The 22,204-nt window shown below is 49.5% G+C and overlaps 1 protein-coding gene across 4 annotated transcripts in view; it reads left to right on the top strand.

Moving 5' to 3' along the window:
- GARNL3 (GTPase activating Rap/RanGAP domain like 3) overlaps positions 1-22,204 on the top strand; it is a 129,022-nt gene that overhangs the window by 97,846 nt on the left and 8,972 nt on the right. For 3 of the 4 annotated variants that reach the window (XM_066367107.1, XM_066367105.1, XM_066367104.1), the window contains 8 exons: positions 294-398; positions 1,447-1,521; positions 4,193-4,304; positions 9,136-9,234; positions 9,587-9,703; positions 9,988-10,163; positions 12,057-12,215; positions 17,201-17,267. In XM_066367107.1, the coding sequence (XP_066223204.1) occupies positions 294-398; positions 1,447-1,521; positions 4,193-4,304; positions 9,136-9,234; positions 9,587-9,703; positions 9,988-10,163; positions 12,057-12,215; positions 17,201-17,267 (910 nt within the window). The remainder of the gene's footprint in view (positions 1-293; positions 399-1,446; positions 1,522-4,192; positions 4,305-9,135; positions 9,235-9,586; positions 9,704-9,987; positions 10,164-12,056; positions 12,216-17,200; positions 17,268-22,204) is intronic. The other variant, XM_066367106.1, reaches the window with a different exon arrangement.

The raw sequence follows: 22,204 nt of genomic DNA, 5'->3' as shown, positions 1-22,204 counted from the left end.
TTGTGGAGAGAGCCAGGCGCTTCTTAAGGTTTTCTGGAGCCGCTGGTTTGCTTGAGGTCAACGCCCAGGCTCTCGGCCATCACACAGCGCTGGCGCGCCACCTGTCGGCGCTTATCTGGAGCAGCTAGCGCAGACAGCACACGTGGGTGGGCTCCCTCATGCTCGTGCTCAGTGAGGGAGTTAATGCAGAAGGCAGGCACAGGACCATTTGAACAAATAGGTTTGTACATTCAGAGAAGCCAAAGGAGACTTGACAACCGTTTGTGGAACTGAAACGGGTTTTTCTTTTTCAGAACATGCTCAATAGACGATCTTTTAGTGACGTCTTACCAGAGTCGCCCAGATCAGCACGGAAGAAAGAGGAGGCCCGCCAGGCAGAGTTTGTCAGAATAGGGCAGGTGGGTTGTATTCTGAAACCTGTTTTGCAGGATGTGAAGTTGTGAGTCCCATCTGGACCTGCAAGAATTTTGTGTTTGCACACTCCTGCGAGAGGTCCGCGATTTCCCTCAGGGCGACTGTGGAAACCACGAGGGAGGTTTCTAATAAGCCTGTAGGCGGAGGTCTCTGCGGGTGTGAGTGAGGGAAGGGTGCTGTTCAGAAGAGGAAGCACTACTGACAGGAAGCAAGAGGCCACAGGGCCCCTCTGGGCCCCCTGCTCGAGGGAGCACGTCCCGTTTGCCGGCTCCTGGGAACTTTCTGAGGAGTGTGCAGCCAACGTGGGAAAAGCACCCTGATCTCCTGCCTGGCAGGACAGAGCGGAGTGGCAGTGTCCTCGTGGAAGACTGAGTCCCCACCCTGCTGCTCCGAGGCCGCTGTCACAGTCAGGTGGCTGCCAGTTGTGACCTCCTTTCAGATTTTGGAGGCAGTCACTTCCCCTTTGTCTTGCTCCCGCATGACATTAGTATGACCCAGTTCTGGGAGGTGGCACAGCTTTCTGCCTTGATCCATGTCCCCAGAGGGAGAAGGAGGCGAGCTGCCAACTGCAGATGAGATTCTAACCCGAAAGTAGAAAGTTGAGCAAGGTGACCACAGAGAGCTTAGTGGCAGAGGTCGCTGCTTCCCACACAGGTGCAGTGTGTCGGGGGCCCCAGTGTCGGTCCTATATCAGACACCAACTCTGCCTTCAGAGACTCCGAGTCATCAGGTTTCAGGAGGGGCCTCAGAACTGTTTTCAGTACTCGTGGTTGGAGGTTGGAAGTCCCTGCGTTGATATATCGATTGGCGGAAATGACCACATGCACTTGGGGTTGCTGGGTTGGGACATCGTCCTTAGGGCTTCACCCTATCAGGCTGACTGCAGTCCTTCTCGTCAATGACGGGCAGTGCGGGACCCTGAACCCTGAGTCTAAATTACTCCTGCTTTGTCTTTTAAATTTTACTTCATAACTGTTGACTCTGCTTTTACTGCCTGATAACAAACTTCAAAGGAGCTCTCTTTTCTGGTAGGCACTAAAACTGAAGTCCATTGTCAGAGTGGATGCTCCGTCCAGCTTGGTGGCTTCAGGGGCCTGTAAAAAAGACGTGAGTCGATGCTTCTTCAGGTTCACCTGTGTCTCTTGTCCTCAGTGAAGTTACTCAGACTCTTGGGAAGAAGTTTGTGGGGCAGCAGGAAGAAGAGCTTGTCTAGCAGAGCGCTCGGGGAAGGCCCAGGGCACTGGGCCGCATTGAGCGGGAGCCGCCCTGCTTCCAGGGTCTACACGTGCCTTTTCCCACTTACAGGGCACAGAGCTGCTGGACCAGGCCCGGTCCGGCAGACTGGGTCTCACAGTGCTCCTCAGGCCTGTGTGCAGACAGGTCGGCTGGACATCTTGACCAGATTCGTGTTCTGATCCAGCAGCTCTGGGGCTGAGTCAGGCGTCTGCGTTTCTAACAAGCACTGACGTGGTGCTCTGACCACGGCACACTGTAAACATCAAGCCTCTGGGGCAGTGCTTCCAAGCTTTCGTTCACGTGAGACTCGGCCCTGGAGTTTCTGATGCAGGAGTACCGGTGTGGGCCTGAGAATCTGCATTCCACCACATTCCCAGGTGATGCCGAGCTGTGGGTCAGAGGACCACAGTGGAGAAACCACTGCTTATTCAGCCAGTCAGAAGATTCTTGTTTCCACGTGGAGAAAGAGCTAAGTGGTAATCAGGGAGGGAAGAGAACAAAATAAGTTGCAGCATGAGCTTACTGTTTGCATAACTTCATATTGGAAAGCAATACCCTGGCCACTTAATTCTGGTCAGAATATGTAAAAGTCAGTTAAACGAAACAAATTTATGGACAGCGCTTCAATCACCAGAGAAGTACCTATTATAAAAGCAAAAGAATGACAAATGTATTGACTTAGTGATAAAAGTGTAGGTGGTTTGTGTCTGAATTGCAGACCCTCCACACGTGAAAGCCTGTTTTCAGGAAAATGATGAGCTCAAAATACAGTGGATGCTAAAAGCCAGCACCAAACTTACACAAGGCAGATGGCAGAGTACCTTTTCCAAAGTTGCAGAAATGACCACTGTCTGCTTGTTCACGTGAATAGTGGAATTTGCGGTGTGGCCGAGCACTTTATAAATGCCAAATTCCAGTAAGATTGAGGGACCTTCTTTATAGGAAGTTGAGGCATAGATAAGAATGAGTCTATGGGATGGTAACTTGTTCACTGAACAACAGAGAGTGAGCTTCCATCTTTTGGATCAGTTCATCACACCTGCCGGGGGGCCACGGGCCATCCTTGGAGAAACTGCTCTAGAGGTCCTCATGGACCGCTGTGCAGCAGACGCTGGGCAGCCAGAGGCCCACATGCTGCTCCCAAGAGCGTTGTTTCCAAAGGAGGGGCTTTGTCAGCGTCCTAGGCAGCCATCATTTTGTGAGGTGTGCTGACATCTCAGAGGGAACGAGTTACAAGTCCTGTGTTGGGCAGGAGGTCTGGAGTCCACGTCTGTCTCCCACTTGGCATTTATATTGGTTTGCTTTTTCATGTTCTCCTGCTATAAGTCACAAACTCAGAATTTCCAGAAATCATAGGGAAATGTCATTGCAGTTAAGGACCTGCACTTGCATAGTCCTTTTCCAGCTTATAAAATGTCTTCACATTTCTTTGTGTGATCTTTTCAGAACAGTCCAGGCCTCATCTTAGCAATTAGAATATTTATTTTGAGGCATGTGGGTTTCTTAGGTCAAAAGGGAGAGCACACTTTTCTAAGAGGGCGATAATACACAGAATTTGCCCTCATCCCAAACAATGCCCTTGAAGGTGACCTCAGAGCCGTCACTTCTCCTTTGAGCATGTGAGCATGCATTCACCAGGTGCGCACAGACACCCCTATACCTGCACACAGGCTCTTGAACAACCCTGGTGGGACATCTGAGAGTGCAAGTGAAGAGGTAAGACGTCAGCTTGTCCCTGAGAATCTCCAGAGACTTCTTTTTCCTTTGAGGCCAACCCACATGGTTTGGAGAGAAGGAAACGGTTCTATTGAAAATGCCCACAGTTCTGGAGGGGCCAGGAGCCGCTGAGCAGGCCTGCTGACTCCTGGCACCCACTTGCAGCTCTGAGAGCGTAGGAGGGAGGGCCAGCGCCCCAGGCTTAGAATCCTAGAATGAATCTGAAACCAAGGACAGGCGTCCCTGGTTGGAATATGTCGTGTGGGGGACATGAGGTTTCCTCAGCCGCACTTGCCATATTCCTACACACAGGGGTTATTTTTTTCCTTTAAGACTGAGTAGCCTTGAATGGGTCAAGGCTTTTCCTGTTAAGAAAGTATCAACTTCTTGCATTGTGTATGTTTTAACAATTTTGCTGAATTGGCAACACAGGAGTCTAACATTTTTAAGAAGCGTTATATAGGATGCCTTCTCACTTTGAACTAAAGTGAATTCTTCAAAAAATAGGCATCAATTGGTCAGCTGTTAAAGAAAAATATTTGCTAAAAACAAACAAAAAAAAAAACGTTGCCAATGCTTCAACTGCCCCTAAAGAACATTTACAACACCGGGATAGGTGATAGCATCAGAAGCACGTGACTTTTTTCCTGTTGCGGACCAACTTGAAAGGAGACGGCTGGAGGAAGGGGACTGGGTCTGGCCCCTCTGGCCACCGGGGGCGGGCTCTGTGTTGCTGTTTCAGGCGGTGTTCTGTGCAGCCGCCTTGGGTGGGCCTGCTGTGTTCTTCCTGGTGCACTTACCTTCCGATGCTTGTGTCGCCTCGCAGCCGTGGGAGCCCCAGAGTTTCTGCAGTAATTTTCCCCACGAAGCCGTGTGTGCAGACCCCTGGGGCCAGGCCTTGCTGGTCTCCACTGATGCTGGCGTCTTGCTAGTGGATGGTTAGTGAGTAGCTGCTCCTTCAAATGTCTTTATTTGTGTGACGTGTTAGTACTTCTAAGATGGGGGACCGCCAGTCCTCTCCCTTTAGATAAACGTGTCCTGAGCACTGAAGTTAGCAACATTTCATTCCCTGACGAGATTAGCGCCCTGTTTTCAGGACAAGCCGGAGGGTGAGTGGCGCATGGTAGGTCTTCCCCTCCCCGGTCCCTGAGGGGTCTGTGGATAGCGAATGACCTGCAAAAAGAATCTCCTTTTCGGCCAGTACCGGTCATGATTTCAACTTTACCTTCTTCAGTCAGCAACGACACACTGTTATTTAGGGCCACTATCTTGGACATGCTCTCTTTCTCAAAGTTCTCTTCTTTTTTTTAAGGTTTCTAATTCAGAAAGTACTTGCTGTCCAAAACCAACAATAAGAAGCTTAGATAATCCATTTTTGATGGATATAGAAACACAAAGATTTTGACAGGAAGACAGATTCCAACTCAATATAAAATCAAACTTTCTGACATTCAGGTGGGTCAGCCTGCCTGGGGGTAGTCAGCTCACTGTCACCACAGGTCAGCCATCAATGGGACATGTCGTTGGCCAGGATACTGTCGAGGGAGTTCCGTTTCAGATGGGGATTTAATTTAGACTCAAGGACTGTGTGGTCCCTTCCTGCAGGGGCCCTGGTGGGTTTTTCCAGACTCCATGTTAAAGGGCCTGAACGCTGGTAGCAAGTCTCCCAGAACATCAGACAGAGTCCTAGGCAGAGAGACAGAATCTTCCGACGTTAGCATCCTCCACTGCACAGAAGCAGGCTACCCCAGGCTCCGGTTACCATAGTGACGCCTTATGAGAATGCTGAAAGCCACTTGTGAGCATCACATATGGCCTAAAAGTGCACCACCTTCCCACCCTTGGCCATGACCGCTGCTCCCTCCTCAGAGCTGACGCAGCCTCTGCACTCGGTGCCTCTGTAAGGACAAGACAGGAGGGCCAGGCTTCGTAGTGACTCACTTCAGAGTGCTCTTATTTTTGAGACATGTTTTAATTGCATGCCCATGACATAATTGTTTTAATTTGTAGATATATTATTATATATATAACTAATTTACTGAAAGGCAGGTAATTTAAAATTCATAATTTAAGAATTTAAAGATTTAATTTTACAAATTACAAAACAGAAAGTCTCTGTGATCTGAAAGAAAACGTAACCTCTGAGCCTCAGTCTTCCCTAAGGTGGACAGAATTTTTTTAAGTGTCTGAAAAGTAGTGTATGATCATGAAAAATGATAAAATGAACAAAATGGGCGTGATGATCCTAACTACAACCAGGAAATTGTGGCGATTCAGTTGTTACAGATGCTAAGTGCTTACTTAGTACTTAGTGACTTATTAAACAGCCCCTATTTTCGGTATCCTTGTGAACTTGCTAAAAGGTAACCAAGGCCATAGATTTTGCCAAAAGTACAACGAAATAAAAGAATTTATTTAAACACACACACACACACACACAGCCAGAGGGTTAGTCCAGTCTCTTAGTTTTACAGATGAATACACTGAGGCCTAAGGAAACGATGTGACTTGCCCAAGGTTACACAGCTGGTCGGTAACACATTAGAACTAGGTAACGAGCACCCCGAGGTAAGTCCTAGTCCAGTGTCTTTGCATTAAACCAGCTACATCTTATTAACTTCAAACTCTACCAATGTTATTGTACTTACCTTAACATACATTTCCAAAAATATCATCCTGGGTAAACAATTATGAACATATGTATGATTAAAAGAGGGGAGGCAGTCAGACAGACTCCCGCATGTTCCCGACCGGGATCCACCCGGCATGCCCACCAGGGGGCGATGCTCTGCCCATCTGGGGCGTTGCTTTGTTGCAACCAGAGCCATTCTAGCGCCTGAGGCAGAGGCCACAGAGCCATCCTCAGTGCTCGGGCCATCCTTGCTCCAGTGGAGCCTTGGCTGGGGGTGGGGGGAGAGACAGAGAGGAAGGAGAGGGGGAGGGGTGGAGAAACAAATGGGCACTTCTCCTGTGTGCCCTGGCCAGGAATCGAACCCAGGACTCCTGCACGCCAGGCCGACGCTCTACCACTGAGCCAACCAGCCAGGGCAAGAATGTTAACTTTCTACCTATTTATCTCTGTGGGAAAGAAAGTATGCTTCAAAGTGAATATTCATAAGCCTTGCCTAAAAACGGAAGAAAAAAAATTCTATTTTTGAAATATAAAATCCAAACCAAGATTAGCAAGTCCCTTTCTGAAATTTTCATCTTCATGGGTCCAAATCGAAGGGAGGTGTCAGATGTAAGGAATATTGTGATTTGCCAGGAAAGCAGAGAGTCCTCCCAGGCAGGTGGTACCAGCATGGCCACCACCAGCTGGATGCACGACTCAGACCCCTGTTTTCATTTCCTAGTTACACAGCGACACTTCCCTGTTTGCTCTTGCTAAAAAGAGAATAAGGCTTTCCTGGAGTTCCTGGCTGTGCTGTTAAGCTGTAATTCTCTTGTTATTTCTTTGCATACTTTTTTCTTGTCTAGATTTAATCATATTACACATCGTTTCCATGGCTGAATCTCTCCTTCCCTTTCAGGCTGAGTTTCACTCTCTCTCATTAGCCTTTGCTCACTTTCATGAGACTTAACCCTTTCAGAGTCTGTTCCTTTCAAGGTCATTATTGGGAAATCAAGATCTTTTGTATTCTAAGTGTAGCCAAACCTACTTTGCAGGGAGACTACATACTAATTAAATATGCTATCACCCTTTGTTTTGGTTTTGCAGTAATAGAACAGCCTGCTCTAAAAGATTACTTTTTCACAAAGAGATTATAAGAAACAGTTGTTACCAAACTGTCCTTAAAGCTACATGTCACTTGCTCATACCCTTGCCTCCTGTCCCTTCCTGTTTAGCCACCTGGGAAAGTTTGATGGTGAACTTACCATGTACATAGTTGGGCAGCTACACAGCATCGCCCTGTTTTCAATGTAAAATAAAGTGCTTTGGTCACTTACTAATTCTCTACAGCGCTATTGCTTGAGGTCGCACCGTCTATTGGTGGAGACACGGGTGCTTTTAGACTGCAACACTGGCTAAGAGCACAGACTTTGTCCTTGCACAGACTTGGCTTCCACATGCTTAAGACATGACCTTGGACAAGTTATTAGCACCTCTGAACCTCAGGGTCCTCATCTGTTATATGGGAGTATTAGAAGTTCCTACCTACCAGGGTCATTGGGACATTTGGATGAAATGACATGTGCAACACTTAGCATTAGGGACTGGTGTGTAGGAAGCCCTCAGGGTGTCCTGGCTGCCATTCACAAAATGAAATGATCATAGTAATTTAGATGAGATGATGGGCCCCAAAGAGATCATCCCACGCTTTGAAAGATCAGGTCTGCGCCAGCAGAAGCACAGAGAGCTCGAGGGTCCGTTCCTTTCAGGGTAGAAGAGATGTTTTCATTGCATGCCCATGACATAATTTTTTTAATTTGTAGATATATTATTGTATATATAACTAATTTACTGAAAGGCAGGTGATTTAAAGTTCATAATTTAAGAATTTAAAGATTTAATTTTACAAATTACAGAACAGAAAAGGAAGGAAAGGGGTTTGGTGGACTGTCATAGGGCTTATGGTTTCCCCATCGTTAGGGAGAACTGGAGACGAGCCTCTGTCTGGTAAAGAGCATGCTTGTGCCCTGACCAGTCAGAGCCCCCGCTGGCCTGCAGGAGCGGCGGCCCCTCTCCTGTAAGGTGGCTCTTGATCCTGAGGACGACAACCTCTGCCCCCTTCTGGCACCATCCAGGGAGGGATACACTCCCAACCTGGTTTCTGGAAGAGGCAAGATGTCCAGGGCCCCCTGCACCTGAATTATATAGACAAACAAACCCAAGCCCACATGAGAGCACGTGAAGGTCTGAGTGTCTGATGAGGTAGGATAAACAACCCACTGGCCACTGCTGCCTCCAGTGCACAGCGTCCCGGACATCACCGCCTTGTCCTGATCCCGTGGCAGGCTCAGACCCTTTGCTGACGGAGCAGCCCTGTGATTCTGTTAGCCCTCTGTGTCCCGTGGCCCCCCCAGGAGAGAAGTGACTGCTAGCAATCTAAGGTCTCAGTAAGGAGGCTTAAAAACAAATTCTACATTAAGCCTTTAATCACCCACTTACCGGGCATCTTCCTGGGCATTTTCCCCGACATTGGTTTTTCCCTGTTATTTGGGCAATGTAATTGATTGTTTCTCTCTTATTTTTGTCTAAAAAGGAGATTTCATATTATATGGAGAAATACTGAAAATTCATAGGTAAACTATTGATACAGACATAGGACATGTTGGCATAAGCTATGTTTGTATTTACTTTAAATAAAAAGAAATTTGAATTTTGCTTTCTTGAGAAATACGCAAAATACCCTAAGATATGATGCAGTTTCAAAAACTACATAAAAATCAGAAAATATTTGAGACCTGGCTGAGTTTCTTTTTGTGTCTTAAACTGGGCGTGCAGCCCTTAGCACAAACCCAGTAAAAACTGGCAAAGAGACATCAATGATGAACATTGACGAAGCGACTCTGGTTTGTGGGCCCCTGCGGCTACACTCCCTAGAGAGTTCTGACCACCCCCCTCCAGGAAGGAAGAGTCAGTCCCACTCCCTGAGCTCAGAGGAGACTAGTGCTTAAACTTATTGCACAGCCCTTATGAAGGTCCTAGAAGCCGACCTCCATCCCTGCCTAGAGAGGACCGGGCTCCAAAATGACCTGCTTGCGTTCTCTAAGTTCCGGGAAGCCCGGTGGGGTCACAGCGTCGGGTAACCAGGTGTCCTCTTCCAGGCGACCTCCCCTCGGTGCCAGTGTTTGACAGGACTCTGCCGGTCAAGCAGATGCACGTGCTCGAAGCTCTGGACCTCCTGCTTCTCCGAGCAGACAAAGGTGGTGCGCCCTCCCCTTCGGGGCGGTCTCGGGAGGAAGGACAGCTCGCAGCCTCCGGCCAGGCTGAGGGCCACGGGCTCTGACGCTTAGGTCATGCCAACTTTCCTCTCCTGGTGCCTGACCTCAGGGCTTCTGGGTGGCCCGTTGGTTATCTGAGGAGGGAAGAGTGAAGGAGAGAAGGTGGGGGCGCCCTTCAATGTGCCATTAGGTAAAGGCAGTGGGGTGTTTCTCCAGAATTCTGGAACACTGGGGTCCTAATTCCTCTGCACGAGCTTCCCCGCACCATCTGCCCCTTCAGTTCCCAGGGCACGTTAATCCCCACCCACCGCCCCCCGTCTGCTCACCTCCCCAGGAAAGGACGCCCGGCTCTTCGTCTTCAGGCTGAGTGCCGTGCAGCAGGGCCTCGAGGGCCAGCAGGCCGTGTGGGGCCGCTGCGACTGCAGGGACAACAAGCTGGAGAAGACGAAAGGTGAGGCGCTTCTTCCAGCTCGGGGTCTCTGCTCAGACTGCCCGGGTCTGACCAGAAATTAAGAGCAGTAGGAGTTTGATGTTACTGGTTATTTTTTTTTAACCTGGAAACGTCACAGAGACAACATCACTGCTTCCCGCTGGTTCTCCATGGTGCCTGGTGGCAGCCTTGCTCTTAGTTCTTTCACTGGGTTGTATTTAATTTCCCGGGGTCTGAGGTGTCGCTAGATTGTCGAGCTCCTGACCTCTTGTCCCATGGTCGGTGTCATTTCTGTCTCTTCCCAGGATGCCACCTGTATGCCATTAACACTCACCATAGCAGGGAGCTGAGGGTCGTTGTCGCCATTCGGAATAAACTGCTGCTGATCACGAGGAAACACAACAAGCTAAGAGGGGCCACCGGCCCCTCACTCTTGTCTCCCCTGTCGGAGTCGCCTGTCGAAGAGTTCCAGTACATCAGGGTAGGTTTTCTCTCCTGGCCAGGGTGTCACGAGACCGACTCTTCCACCTGGAGCCCGCCATCCCCTGGGGCTGTCCCACAGACAGTAGCCCACCAGGGGAACCCTCGCCTGTCGCCCTTGTTCGACCAGAGGACTGAGGCTTCCGAGGCTTTCCCCGTCCCCGCCAACCTCCCTCTCGCCAGTGCGCACCTGCAGGGCTGTCCCAGGCGCTGGGACACATCAAAGAGCAAAGCTGAGCCTCCCTCCTCCTGGGGATGGCGTCTAGTTGCAGGATAACTGACATAGGCACACGCGCCTGCCCTGCGGGTCCTGAGGGTGACAGTACAGTAGGGTTGGGGACTAGAGGGCGCTGGGGAGCCACCTGAGCAAGGACGGCTCGGAAACCTTCCCAGGAAAGGCTGGCTGCCTTGGGCAGAGATGCAGATGCGATGTGGAGTGACTTTTGAGGGTCTCTGTGGAAAGGGCACTCCAGACCCTGGTGAGGGCACGGGCAGAGTGGGGTGGCTGGAGCCGGTACAGCAGGGAGCCCAAGTATGGGGACCAGGCCGCAGCCAAGGACTTCGGTTTGTGAGTGAGGGGAAGCCACTGGAAGGTTTGAAGCAGAGAAGTGGTATGTTCTAAAAAGACTGATCCGGCAGCCACTGGACAGAGGACGGCACAGGGGCCAGGAGTGGAGACAAGGGGCTGCTGCAGGACCCGAGCTAGACATGGTGGTGGCTTTGGGGGCTGGAGAGGTGGGAAGAAGCTGTGGGCAAGGTGGCCCTGCTTGCCTTGGTCACGAGGATCTGCCCATCAATTGAGGGTGGAACCTTGTGAGAGAAGCTTCCCTGATCTTACCATTGGTGGCTTTTTAAAAACCAGTGCATTAAATATAAATTATGTCAATATCTATTTCTGCTAATATTCCATTTAGGGGGATAGAACAGCATGACAAGTAAGCTAAAATCTCTTTAATTAGGTGTTAGTCTTCTTAATACAGTTATTAGCAATTTTAATAAATGTCTACATAGAACATGTGCATTTATGGAGCACATGAGCTTTGAAGTCAATCTTCCTGATTTCAGATCCTGGCTGTACCACATATAAACTATGTGACCATGGGCAAGTCCTGTGACCTTTCAGTCTCAGTTTCCTCATCTGTAAAATAGAACAACAGCTTTATCTACTTAGTAAAGTTATTATAAGGATTAAGTGAGAACAGTGCTTGGCACCATGTCAAGTGCTCAACAAAATTAGCAAATATTTTTTTAATTATAATTATTATTAAACCACAGGATAGGGCCAGCCTCTCTCAGGGCTAACGTGGACCATCACTTTTGTGAAATTGCTCCTTGGCCCCTCCCCTGTGCAGTGGGTAGAGGTCTGGTCTTTGTTTTTTGGGGTTTTGTTTGTTTTTTTTTTACAGAGACAGAGAGAGAGTCAGAGAGAGGGATAGATAGGGACAGACAGACAGGAATGGAGAGAGATGAGAAGCATCAATCATTACTTTTTCATTGTGACACCTTATTTGTTCATTGATTGCTTTCTCATATGTGCCTTGACCGGGGAGCTACAGCAGACCGAGTAACCCCTTGCTCGAGCCAGCAACCCCGGGTCCAAGCTGGTGAGCCTAGCTCAAACCAGATGAGCCCATGCTCAAGCTGGCAACCTCGGGGTCTCAAACCTGGTTCTTTGCATCCCAGTCTGACGCTCTATCCATTGCGCCACCGCCTGGTCAGGCCAGAGGTCTGGTCTTGAGGACAGGTTGTGGGAGGGAGAAGTCTCATGCCATCCCTGCCCATCTTTGCCATCTCTCCCGCCCCTGCCTTCCCAGCAGGAACAGGGTCTGCAGGCGCGTAGGAAGGCTGCTCTGTGTCCTGACCCCTTTCTCCTGCACCATCATCCCTCACACAGGAGATCTGTCTGTCCGACTCTCCCATGGTGATGACCTTAGTAGACGGGCCAACAGAAGAGAGTGACAATCTCATCTGCGTGGCTTATCGACACCAGTTCGATGTGGTGAACGAGAGCACAGGGGAGGCCTTCCGGCTGCACCATGTGGAGGCCAGCAGGGTGAGTGGCAGCTCCAGGGGCCAGCGGGAAGGACAGACGGCCAGGGGTTGTGTCTCCTAGCTCTGTGACGCCACCATTGGGATTTCTCTAAAATCGCAGGTTATTTGTCATCAGTATTATGTGCTGTACTATTAGGCAGCACCATGTGGAGCTGCCCTTTCTGTAGTCAGAATGGTTCAATCTAATGTAACTGTCCCATTGCCGTCTTCATCTTTTCCCAATCTCCCCCGCGGTTTCATTCTTCCCAGTAAAAGAGAAATGAACAGTCAGAAAGCTAAATGAAAGTACATAAGTAAACAAGAGCATGTGCTTGGTGACGCATCTGGAAGAGCGAGTGTGCTCTGCAGACGCATAGCATGGGGCCGAGATGGCGGGGCAGGGCACAACTGGGCTCCTTCCCGCACAGGCCCACTGAGAGAGAGACGAGCGGAGAGAGACAGAGCCGATCCTCAGGGCTGTACAGCCTGGGCCTGAGCCTTTGAACGCAGGGATGTCCTCAGTTCGGAATAAATCTAGGGCCCACTTGAAACTGGACTGAACTCTGAAGATGACTGTGGGTCTGAACGTTGGTGCCCTGGAGGGCAGTGAGCACTCACTCACGCCCCAGAGCTGGTGACTCGCCTGTCGCCACAGCTGCTCCACGCAGATGCTGACTTAGTGGCCACAGAGCTCTCTCGGCCCGTTCACTGCTGTGCATCAGGGCCAGGCTGGGTAATACTTGAGCCACTGACGTCTGTGAGGAGCAGTACCCACACCCCAGCTCAGGGACCCGGGACACTGCAGAATTGTGACAGCGCCCTGTTCAGCTGGGCCAGGAGACAGCAGAATTAGGTTTTATAAGAAATAAAAACTAGGCCCTGGCCGGTTGGCTCAGTGGTAGAGTGTCGGCCCAGCATGTGGAAGTCCCAGGTTCAATTCCCGGCCAGGACACACAGGAGCAGTGCCCATCTGCTTCTCCACCCCTCCCCCTCTCCTTCCTCTCTCTCTCTTCCCCTCCCACAGCCAAGGCTCATTGGAGCACAGTTGGTCTGGGCGCTGAGGATGGCTCCATCGCCTCTGCCTCAGGTGCTAGAATGGCTCTGGCCACAACAGAGCAACACCAGATGGGTAGAGCATCGCCTTTTAGTGGGCATGCTGGGTGGATCCCAATCGGGCACATGTGGGAGTCTCTCTGCTTCCCTGCTTCTCACTTCAGAAAAATAAAAAATTTAAAAAATTAAATAAAAATAAAAAAAGAAATAAAAACTATAATTTGTATTAGGCCATATCCTACATAAACATTCAATAAAATTAAAATTGCTAATTACTGTATTAAGAAGGCTTAACCCTTCACAAAAGCAAGATTTGAAGAAATAGAAAAATCAGGAAACCATATAGATATTATTGGGAGGGCTTCTTGTCCTCAGCTGTACCTGTCATAGATCAGACTGTCATTTCTCTTATGTGGGTATTGCTGGGGCCCAAGCTTGTCTGCCAGCCCGGTCACCCGAGGAGGAGCCTCATAAGCTACCAATGTCCCTGTCTCACCCCAGATTTCTCAGGTCTTGGGTGTGGCACTGGCTTCGGGATTCTTCTTAATGACCCCCAGGTGATTCTGATGTGCAGACAAGTTTTGAAACCGCTGGTAGACACCGCTTCTCAACTCTGACTAGGAAGCTTTGAAGGGTCATGGCTGCCCCCTCCCCACCCAGGTCGGTTAGCTCAGGACTTCTGAGTGTGTGGTGCTTGGGAACTGAATCTTTTAAGCCTCCCCCAACCCCCGCTGCCCCGGGTGATGCTAATGTGGACCTAGTAGAACAAACTATCCTGAAGTTCTCCCTGATTTAAAGCCAGGAGGACCCCCTCCACCCCAGCAGCTGGGAACCTGTCATCTCTTCCAGCCTGCTGACTTCCGAGGAGGAAGGGCCCGGTTTGGCCTTTGAAATTTCTTCTCCCTTCTTTCTTTTCAAAACTCTGTGTGACCGTCAAGGGGGCCGGACAGTCATGGCTTAGCAGGTCTCCGTCCAGTCAGGCCTTCCCTTGCTAACTAGCTTCCTAGGACTTAACCTTTTTCTGGTGATCATTATTCTTTGCTTATACTTAATATTCTGGTAATTCATTAGAGTGTTTGTGGATGTTTTCTAAGATTCATGAGGACTCACGAAAAATTGGGTTAAAAATAGGTGTTTTGTTTTTCTGAAAGCTATGAGGAACAATTCTAAAATTTCCTTTTTTCTTTGATATGCTTTTAAAAAAAAGATACAAGCTTTTCCCTAAGAGAAAATGCTTATTTTTTCTTTTCTTTTTTTTTTTTTTTTTAAACAGAGACAGAGAGAGAGGGATAGATAGGGACAGACAGACAGGAAGGGAGAGAGATGAGAAGCATCAATCATCAGTTTTTTGTTGCGACACCTTAGTTGTTCATTGATTCTTTTCTCATATGTGCCTTGACCATGGGGCTACAGCAGACCAAGTAACCCCTTGCTTGAGCTAGTAACCTTGGGTCCAAGCTGGTGAGCTTTGCTCAAACCAGATGAGCCCGCGCTCAAGCTGGTGACCTCAGGGTCTCGAACCTGGGTCCTCTGCATCCATCCCAGTCCGCCACTCTATCTACTGCGCCACCGCCTGGTCAGGTGAGAAAATGCTTTAAAAAAATTTTTTTTTTGTATTTTTCTGAAATGAGAAGTGGGGAGGCAGAGAGACAGACTTCTGCATGTACCCAACTGGGATACACCTGGCATGCCCACTAAAAGGCAATTCTCTGCCCATCTGGGGTGTTGCTCTGCTACAACTGGAGCCATTCTAGTGCCTGAGGAGGAGGCCATGGAGCCATCCTCAGTGCCCAGGCCAACTGTGCTCCAATGGAGCCTTGGTTGTGGGAGGGGAAGAGAGAGAGAGGAAGGAGAGGGGGAAGGGTGGAGAAGCAGATGCGCGCTTCTCTTGTGTCTCCTGGCTGGGAATTGAACCCGGGACTTCTTTTTTTTTTTTTTTTTTTTTTTTTTAAATAGAATTATTTTTTTTTTACAGAGACAGAGTCAGAGACAGGGATAGACAGACAGGAACGGAGAGATGAGAAGCATCAATCATTAGTTTTTTGTTGTACATTGCGACACCTTAGTTGTTCATTGACTGCTTTCTCATATGTGCCTTGACCGCGGGCCTTCAGCAGACCGAGTAACCTCTTGCTCGAGCCAGCAACCTTGGATCCAAGTTGGCGAGCTTTTTGCTCAAGCTGGCAACCTTGGGGTCTCGAACCTGGGTCCTCTGCATCCCAGTCCGACGCTCCATCCACTGTGCTACCGCCTGGTCAGGCGAACCCGGGACTTCTACACACCGTGCTGATGCTCTACCGCTGAGCCAACCAGCCAGGGCCAGAAAATGCTTTTTAAAATACTTTGTAAACCCTCCCTGGCCCTAAGTGGGCCCATATTCCCTACGCTGGTAAATCAGAGTTGCCGAGGGTTTGCCAAGCAGCAGACAGGCTTAGACAGTGTGACACGTCTTTGCAAGGAATCTGTCTAACTGGGAAGATGAGCCCTAGAGAAACGGCAGGGCCGCGAGCAGCATGCTTTCAGAGAGCTGAGTCAGCCGTGGCCTTCCTGCAGCACGGGCCTGAGCGCAGTGGACACAGGGGACACAGAGCGTGTGTGCTGCTCAGGTGACACTCGTGGCTGCCTGCCACATGCGCGGCACCCTGTGGAGTGGGTGGCCTGGTTTCTTGCCCTGGTACCTGCTCTCGTCTCCTCCACGTCCCTGCCCCCACCCCCATTGCAGGCTGCAGTTCTACCTCGGGGCTCAGACAGCCCCAGCTCCAGAGGGAAGTGTTTCAGAAGCACCAGCAAGAGGCTGTGGAGCACCTCAGGGGAAGTGGTTAGGTCCAAGCTGTGGGCTCTGTCCCTGACCCCAGCCTGTGACTGGAGCTCCACCACTGCCTGCCCTGCAGCCTGAACCTCTGAGTACAGCCGAGCTTGTCCACCTGTCAGCACAGTCCTGGGATGGTCCCCTGATAGACCCACCTGATGCCAGTCTACCTGGTGCTTTCTGCCGCCATGATAGCTCTCAGTCTGGACGGCTGCCTGAACTTCCTCGATTCCTGTCCCTTCCTCACCCCTCCACCTGCCACCCAAACACTTAACACGGGCCTTACCTCTGAGTTGCCAGGCTAACTCTCCCACAGTGATAATGAGCATGGCCACCACTGAACGACCTGGCTCCGTACCAGAGCACTTTGTAAGCATTGTCTTGCAAAATCTCCCCAATAGTCTGGGGGAAGTACTTGTTCATGTCCCCATTTTGCAGAAAAGGAAACTGAGGCTCAGAAAAGAGGAGTACCCAAAACCACACAGCTGGTAACTAGCAGGGGCAGACTCAAACTCGTCTGACTCCGAAGGCCAGGCTCCTAAACCCAGCGTGCTGTGGCGCCCACAGCCACATCACAAGGCATGACGGGGACATCCGGCCCCTCCCCTCTGGAAGTTCACAGGCTGGCAGAGTGGACACATTCAGACCCGCTACAGCCTGGAGTCTCTGGCCAGATAAGTGCCATCGAACTATAAGTCCCAGGACACCTGAGGCGGAACCAGCGGCCCAGCTCAGATCTTGGCTGCAACACTGACTAGCGGACGGACTAGAGTGACTACATGTCTCTGAGCCTCTTCTGTATAATGGGAGTTAGAGCATCTGCTAACCAGGGTTGAGGTGAGATTGAGTTGGGAACTGGAGCACGTGACATGATGAGTCATTTCACTAGAGAGAGCAGAGATGCCTGCCTACAGAGCTTCTCACAGGGATGCGAGCCGTGAGCAAGCCCTGGGGAGGAAGGCAGGCACGCCATGCCTTTCTCTCCTACCTGCCATGGATTGGAGCCACGGCCCCTATGTGGCGCGGGGTGCTGGCGAGCTGGAGATGTTCACACACAGACAGGGCCACGGCCGCGCGCTATAGCTCGGGAAGTCTGCAGCCTCAGTGTCTGGCCTGCCCATGACCACTGCCCGTTGTCATTGCAGGTCCACTTTGTTGCAGCTATTGATGTGTACGAGGACGGGGAAGCCGGGCTGCTCTTGTGTTACAACTGTAAGTGAACCGTGTGCTCGTCTCTCTACTTGCTAAAATCCACTGTCCCTCTTGGGGCACAATTTAAAGAGACTTAGCCTTAGATTTACCTACTGTATCATTCCTGTGTCCTTAACCGTACTGTAAGGGGCATCTAAGAATTTCATTCCTAGCTGAATCTCCGCCCCAGGCCTGTGGCCCTGTCTTCAGGATGTGGGGGTGACAGTTAAGGTGATAGCTCCCATTCAGGGAGCCCTTACTGTGTGCCATGTGCTATGCTCAGTATGCTGGAGTCCTTGTCTCTTTAATTGTCAGGTACTGGCATCATCTGTAGTTTGGAGGTAAGGCCGCTGAGGCCCGGAGAGGTGAACTGCCCTTCTCAAGGTCATGCAGAACAGCGGAACCAGGGCTCACATTCGGGGCCCTCGGGATTCCATCACCCAAAATTTTAACCACAGTTACTATTCTACTTTCTGCTGTTTTTCAGGTGCTAATGAAATAAGCATCTACCTAGTATCTGGCCTCCACTGGGTTAGCTTGGGTAAGGGAGGGGGTGGGTTTGGGCCAACCAAAAGTGCCAAATAGGGTCTTCAAGGATTTGCAGCATTTCAAATGCTAATATTATACTACAATAAAAAGGATATTTTTATAGCTAACAGTAGTAACATATTTACATGGGTAAGGCTGCCCAGTCTAACTAAAACAGGAAAACATATTTTTTCCTAGAACTGAATTAATAGAGAATGGTGATGCTGGTTATATCACATGGGACAGATAGTTTGATTAATTAATTGTTGATTAATAAGTATAGGAAAGCCAATTATTAATAGAGAAATTTGTTTGGAAAACATTGTCTTTCAGAATTCGAGATTTATGGGGGATAAGTTGGGAGAAGGTTTCACAAGGAAGCTCTCCAACAATAAATCTCCCTTTTAGGATATTATGGCCTGAAATATGTCTAAAAATTATTTTTAATAGGTTTTTTTGTTTTGTTTTTTGTTTGTTTGTTTGTTTTTAGAGACAGAGAGTCAGGGAGTGGGATAAACAGGGACAAACAGACAGGAACAGAGAGATGAGAAGCATTAGTCATTAGTTTTTCGTTGCATGTTGCAACACCTTAGATGTTCATTGATTGCTTTCTCATATGTACCTTGACCGCGGGCCTTTAGCAGACCGAGTAACCCCTTGCTCGAGCCAGCGACCTTGGGCTCAAGCCAATGAGCTTTGCTTCAACCAGATGAGCCTGCGCTCAAGTTGGAGACCTCAGGGTCTCGAACCTGGGTCTTCCGCATCCCAGTCTGACGCTCTATCCACTGTGCCACCGCCTGGTCAGGCTAAAAAATTTTTTAAAAAATGAAGAAAGAAAGAAAACAACAGATGCTTTAAACACTGATGTAGATTTTTTTCCCCCTTTAAACTACGTGAGAGGATGGGAGGGGTTTTAGGTGTTTAAGAAGTTACGAACAGAAAGATCGAGGAGGCTTTTAGACTAAAAGAATGAAACCCCAGATGAAAAGGGAGTGTGGAGACAAGCATGAATGACATACTCTTGGTGCCATATTTGAAGTTGCATTGACTCCAGCAGGCGGAGCGGGCCCTCTGGGCCAGGTGGCTCTGGTGGCCTCCTCGCCGCTGGAGCCCCTGGCGGTGCAGGTTCCTCTGGCTCTGCTCATCTTCTGGTTACATCTCAGCATGGGCTCAGGGTGTGTCTGCTCCTCTAGAGCAGGCGTCCCCAAACTACGGCCCGCGGGCCACATGTGGCCCCTGAGGCCATTTATCCGGCCTCCGCCCCACTTCCGGAAGGGGCACCTCTTCATTGGTGGCCAGTGAGAGGAGCACTGTATGTGGTGGCCCTCCAACGGTCTGAGGGACAGCGAACTGGCCCCCTGTGTAAAAAGTTTGGGGACCCCTGCTCTAGAGCAGTGGTAGTCAACCTGGTCCCTACCACCCATTAGGGGGCATTCCAGCTTTCATGGTGGGCGGTAGCGGAGCAACCAAAGTATAAATAAAAAGATAGATTTAACTATAGTAAGTTGTATAAAGATTTATTCTGCCAAACTTAGCGAAAATCCGACCTAAAGTACTTGGTAATTATTATTATATGCTTTAACTTGCTGTAACTCTGCTTTATATAAATTTTATAAAGTAAAGTTACTTCCCTACTTTATAAATCACCATGACTGTGGAACCGGTGGGCAGTTAGAAAATGTTACTACTAACAGAGATACAGAAGTGGGCGGTAGGTATAGAAAGGTTGACTCCCCCTGCTCTGGATCCACCGGGCCATCAGAAGGGCATCTCTGTATATTCAGACCACACATGGGTCAAGGTCTTGGAAATCCCAGAGGTTCCCTGACCCACCTCATCTTTCCAGATTGTGTCACTTCCTCCCATTTCTTTGGGTCAGGGATGTGGCTTGGGTGTTCCATGTCCCTCTTCTCCCCAGAAGGTTGATAGTACCTGGTGACAAGCCCAGGAGAACCAGAGGGTTTCCCCCAGTGTCCCAGGTCACATCTGTAACTCATTCCAGCACACTTCTTCCCTTGTTTTGTTCCAGCTTCTTATCTTGGTCACAGACCCTATACAATAAAAGCCCTTTTCCACAAGGCACTGCAGAATGATTCTGTTCCCTCCAAAATTTGAAGCTGATTTTTGTCACTGAAGTCAGTTCTTTTCTATTAATAAAATGAAATAAAAATTGTTCCTATAAATCAGAGTTTGGTATAGAGAAATTTTTATCTCAGTGAATGTTAAAGATGAAAATATTTTATACTAGGTATTGTAACTTCTAGTTACATGTTATTTGAGAGAGATAAACTTTAGGGGGGAAAGTATACATAAGATGATATGTTAATGACTTTTTTTCTTTGTAATTAATCTCTATCTTGATTAGGCTCAATCTTTGCTTAAAAAAAGAAAGAAAAGAAAATTTGGCTGTGACCTTAGCACAGTGGTATCAGGGTGGTTAAATCACAGACTAGCATGAAAATTCTGGTGGACCGGCACCAGTCAGCAGACCAGCAGCTAAAAAACACTGCTAATGACTTACCTTTAATACAAACAATAAATTTTAGTATAAAGAGTGAACTCTGTGTTTGCTGATGTTTTCAAGATAATCACTCAAGGAACACTAGAAAAGCCCACAAAGTAGTAGCCTTCTTCTCTATGTGACTCTTCATAACCTAAGTGGTAACTTCCAGATAAGTATGTTAAAGTACAAACCTACTTCTCATGACTGTGGTGAGGATTAAACAGGATTGTTCCTGTAGAGCCCGTAACACCTTACCAGACAGTAAGATATTTTTCCTCATTAATTCCAGATTCATCAGAGTATTAATTCAGAACCCAGTTTGTAACCTCTGTAGAACTTTTTCTACATGCTTAAAAGGACTTTTCTTCAAAGAAATGTATCTTAAAATTGACAAGAGTGCATGTCACCCTGTTCTCCACGTGCCGGACGGAGAAAGTCACAGAAGTGAAGACCATTGACTCTGAGCTCCTTTGGGGGCGCAATGACGTTCTTCTGGCCCCGCCCCCCTCCCTGGCCCCCTCGTTCAGGAGGCCCTTTGCAACCATAGTGAACGATCTTCTCTGGGCCCAGGACAGGGATGGTCCAACGAAAGGCACAGCCAGGGACAGCGTGAGCCACTGCAGGGCAGAGCCAGGCAGGGACACCAGCACAGGGAGCGGGGACACACTTCTCAGTACCAGGCTTCAGGAAACACTCGCTCATTTTGTTAACCAGTGTCACCCCGATACATTCTATAAGAAGGAAAAAAAACCAGACTTTGCTTACTTTCCTAAACTAAGTCGGAACTGGAGGCCCTCTGCTGGTATGTCTGAGGTGACGCCGAAGTGGCCACACGGGTGAGGGAGGGTGCAGAGCACAAGAATGACCGCAGCAGAGGGGACAGACCCGGCCAACCTGGCGGATGGCAGGCCTTTGCACTCGACTCTGTGAGCGAATGGGGCTTGAGTCAAGGGGCGCCGTGACGTGACTCAGGTGGAGAAGGCACTCTGGCCCCTGCGTGAGAACTAACAGCGGAGGGTAAAGGTGGCGAGAGCAGATACCAGGTGGCTGCATTCGCCTGGCGAAAGGCGACAGTGGCTTGGACCCCAACGACAGCAGCGGCGGTGCTGGGACATGGTCAGACACCCTGAAAGCAGTGCTTTAAATGTGAGAACCAAGGTAACTTGCTGATGACTCAAACGCGGGCTAGAGAGGAAGAGAAGAGGAAGACCCTGCGGTCTGGGCCCGAGCAGCCGGAAGAGTGGAGACTAGTTCACCTGCAGTGAGAGAATGTGTTCACTGGGAAGAGGGCCTTAAATAGGAGCAGGTTTGGGGAGAGATCTGGGGTTTGGTTTGGACTCACCAGTGCCTCCCTGGGGGAGACCCTGAGCGATCAGCTGGACGGTCAAGCCCAGAGCTCAGGGGACAGTGCTGGCCAGAGCTATCCAGGGGGTGTCTTTAGCATGTAAGTGACCTTTGGAGTCACAAGACTAAAGCGATAGAGAGACTGGGAGAGAGCTAGGAGGAAGCAGTGAAGACGAAGACTGCGGAGTGGCCAGACAGAAACCTGGAGCGGGCGGGTCCTGAGAGGCCCTGTTTAAGGAGGGCGTGACCGGCTGTGTCCTTCACTCCGACCAGATGAGCCGGATCTGAGAGCAGCTGGGGGGAGGGGGGGGTTACAAAGTGGAGGTTGCTAGGGAACCTTGGCATGAGCAGGGGTCTTTGAGGCAGGAGTGGGCACAAAAGCCTGACTGCACAGGGCACCCAAGAAAGGGGAAGAGGAATAGAGACAAATCTTTCAAAGAATTTTGCTTCAAGGGAAAAAGAGAAAGGAAGGGGGTGATAGCTAGTAGAGGAAAGCGAGGTCAAAGGGATTTTGTTTTTCTAAAAGGTGGACGAAACAGCACAGCACGTTGTCAAGCTGGCGGTGCAGGCAAGGGGGCACAGT

Source organism: Saccopteryx leptura, chromosome 2 (genome assembly GCF_036850995.1).
Source record: "Saccopteryx leptura isolate mSacLep1 chromosome 2, mSacLep1_pri_phased_curated, whole genome shotgun sequence".
Classification (NCBI taxonomy): domain Eukaryota; kingdom Metazoa; phylum Chordata; class Mammalia; order Chiroptera; family Emballonuridae; genus Saccopteryx; species Saccopteryx leptura.
Note: the sequence above shows the minus strand (reverse complement) of the source record. Positions and strands in the feature narration are given on the sequence as shown.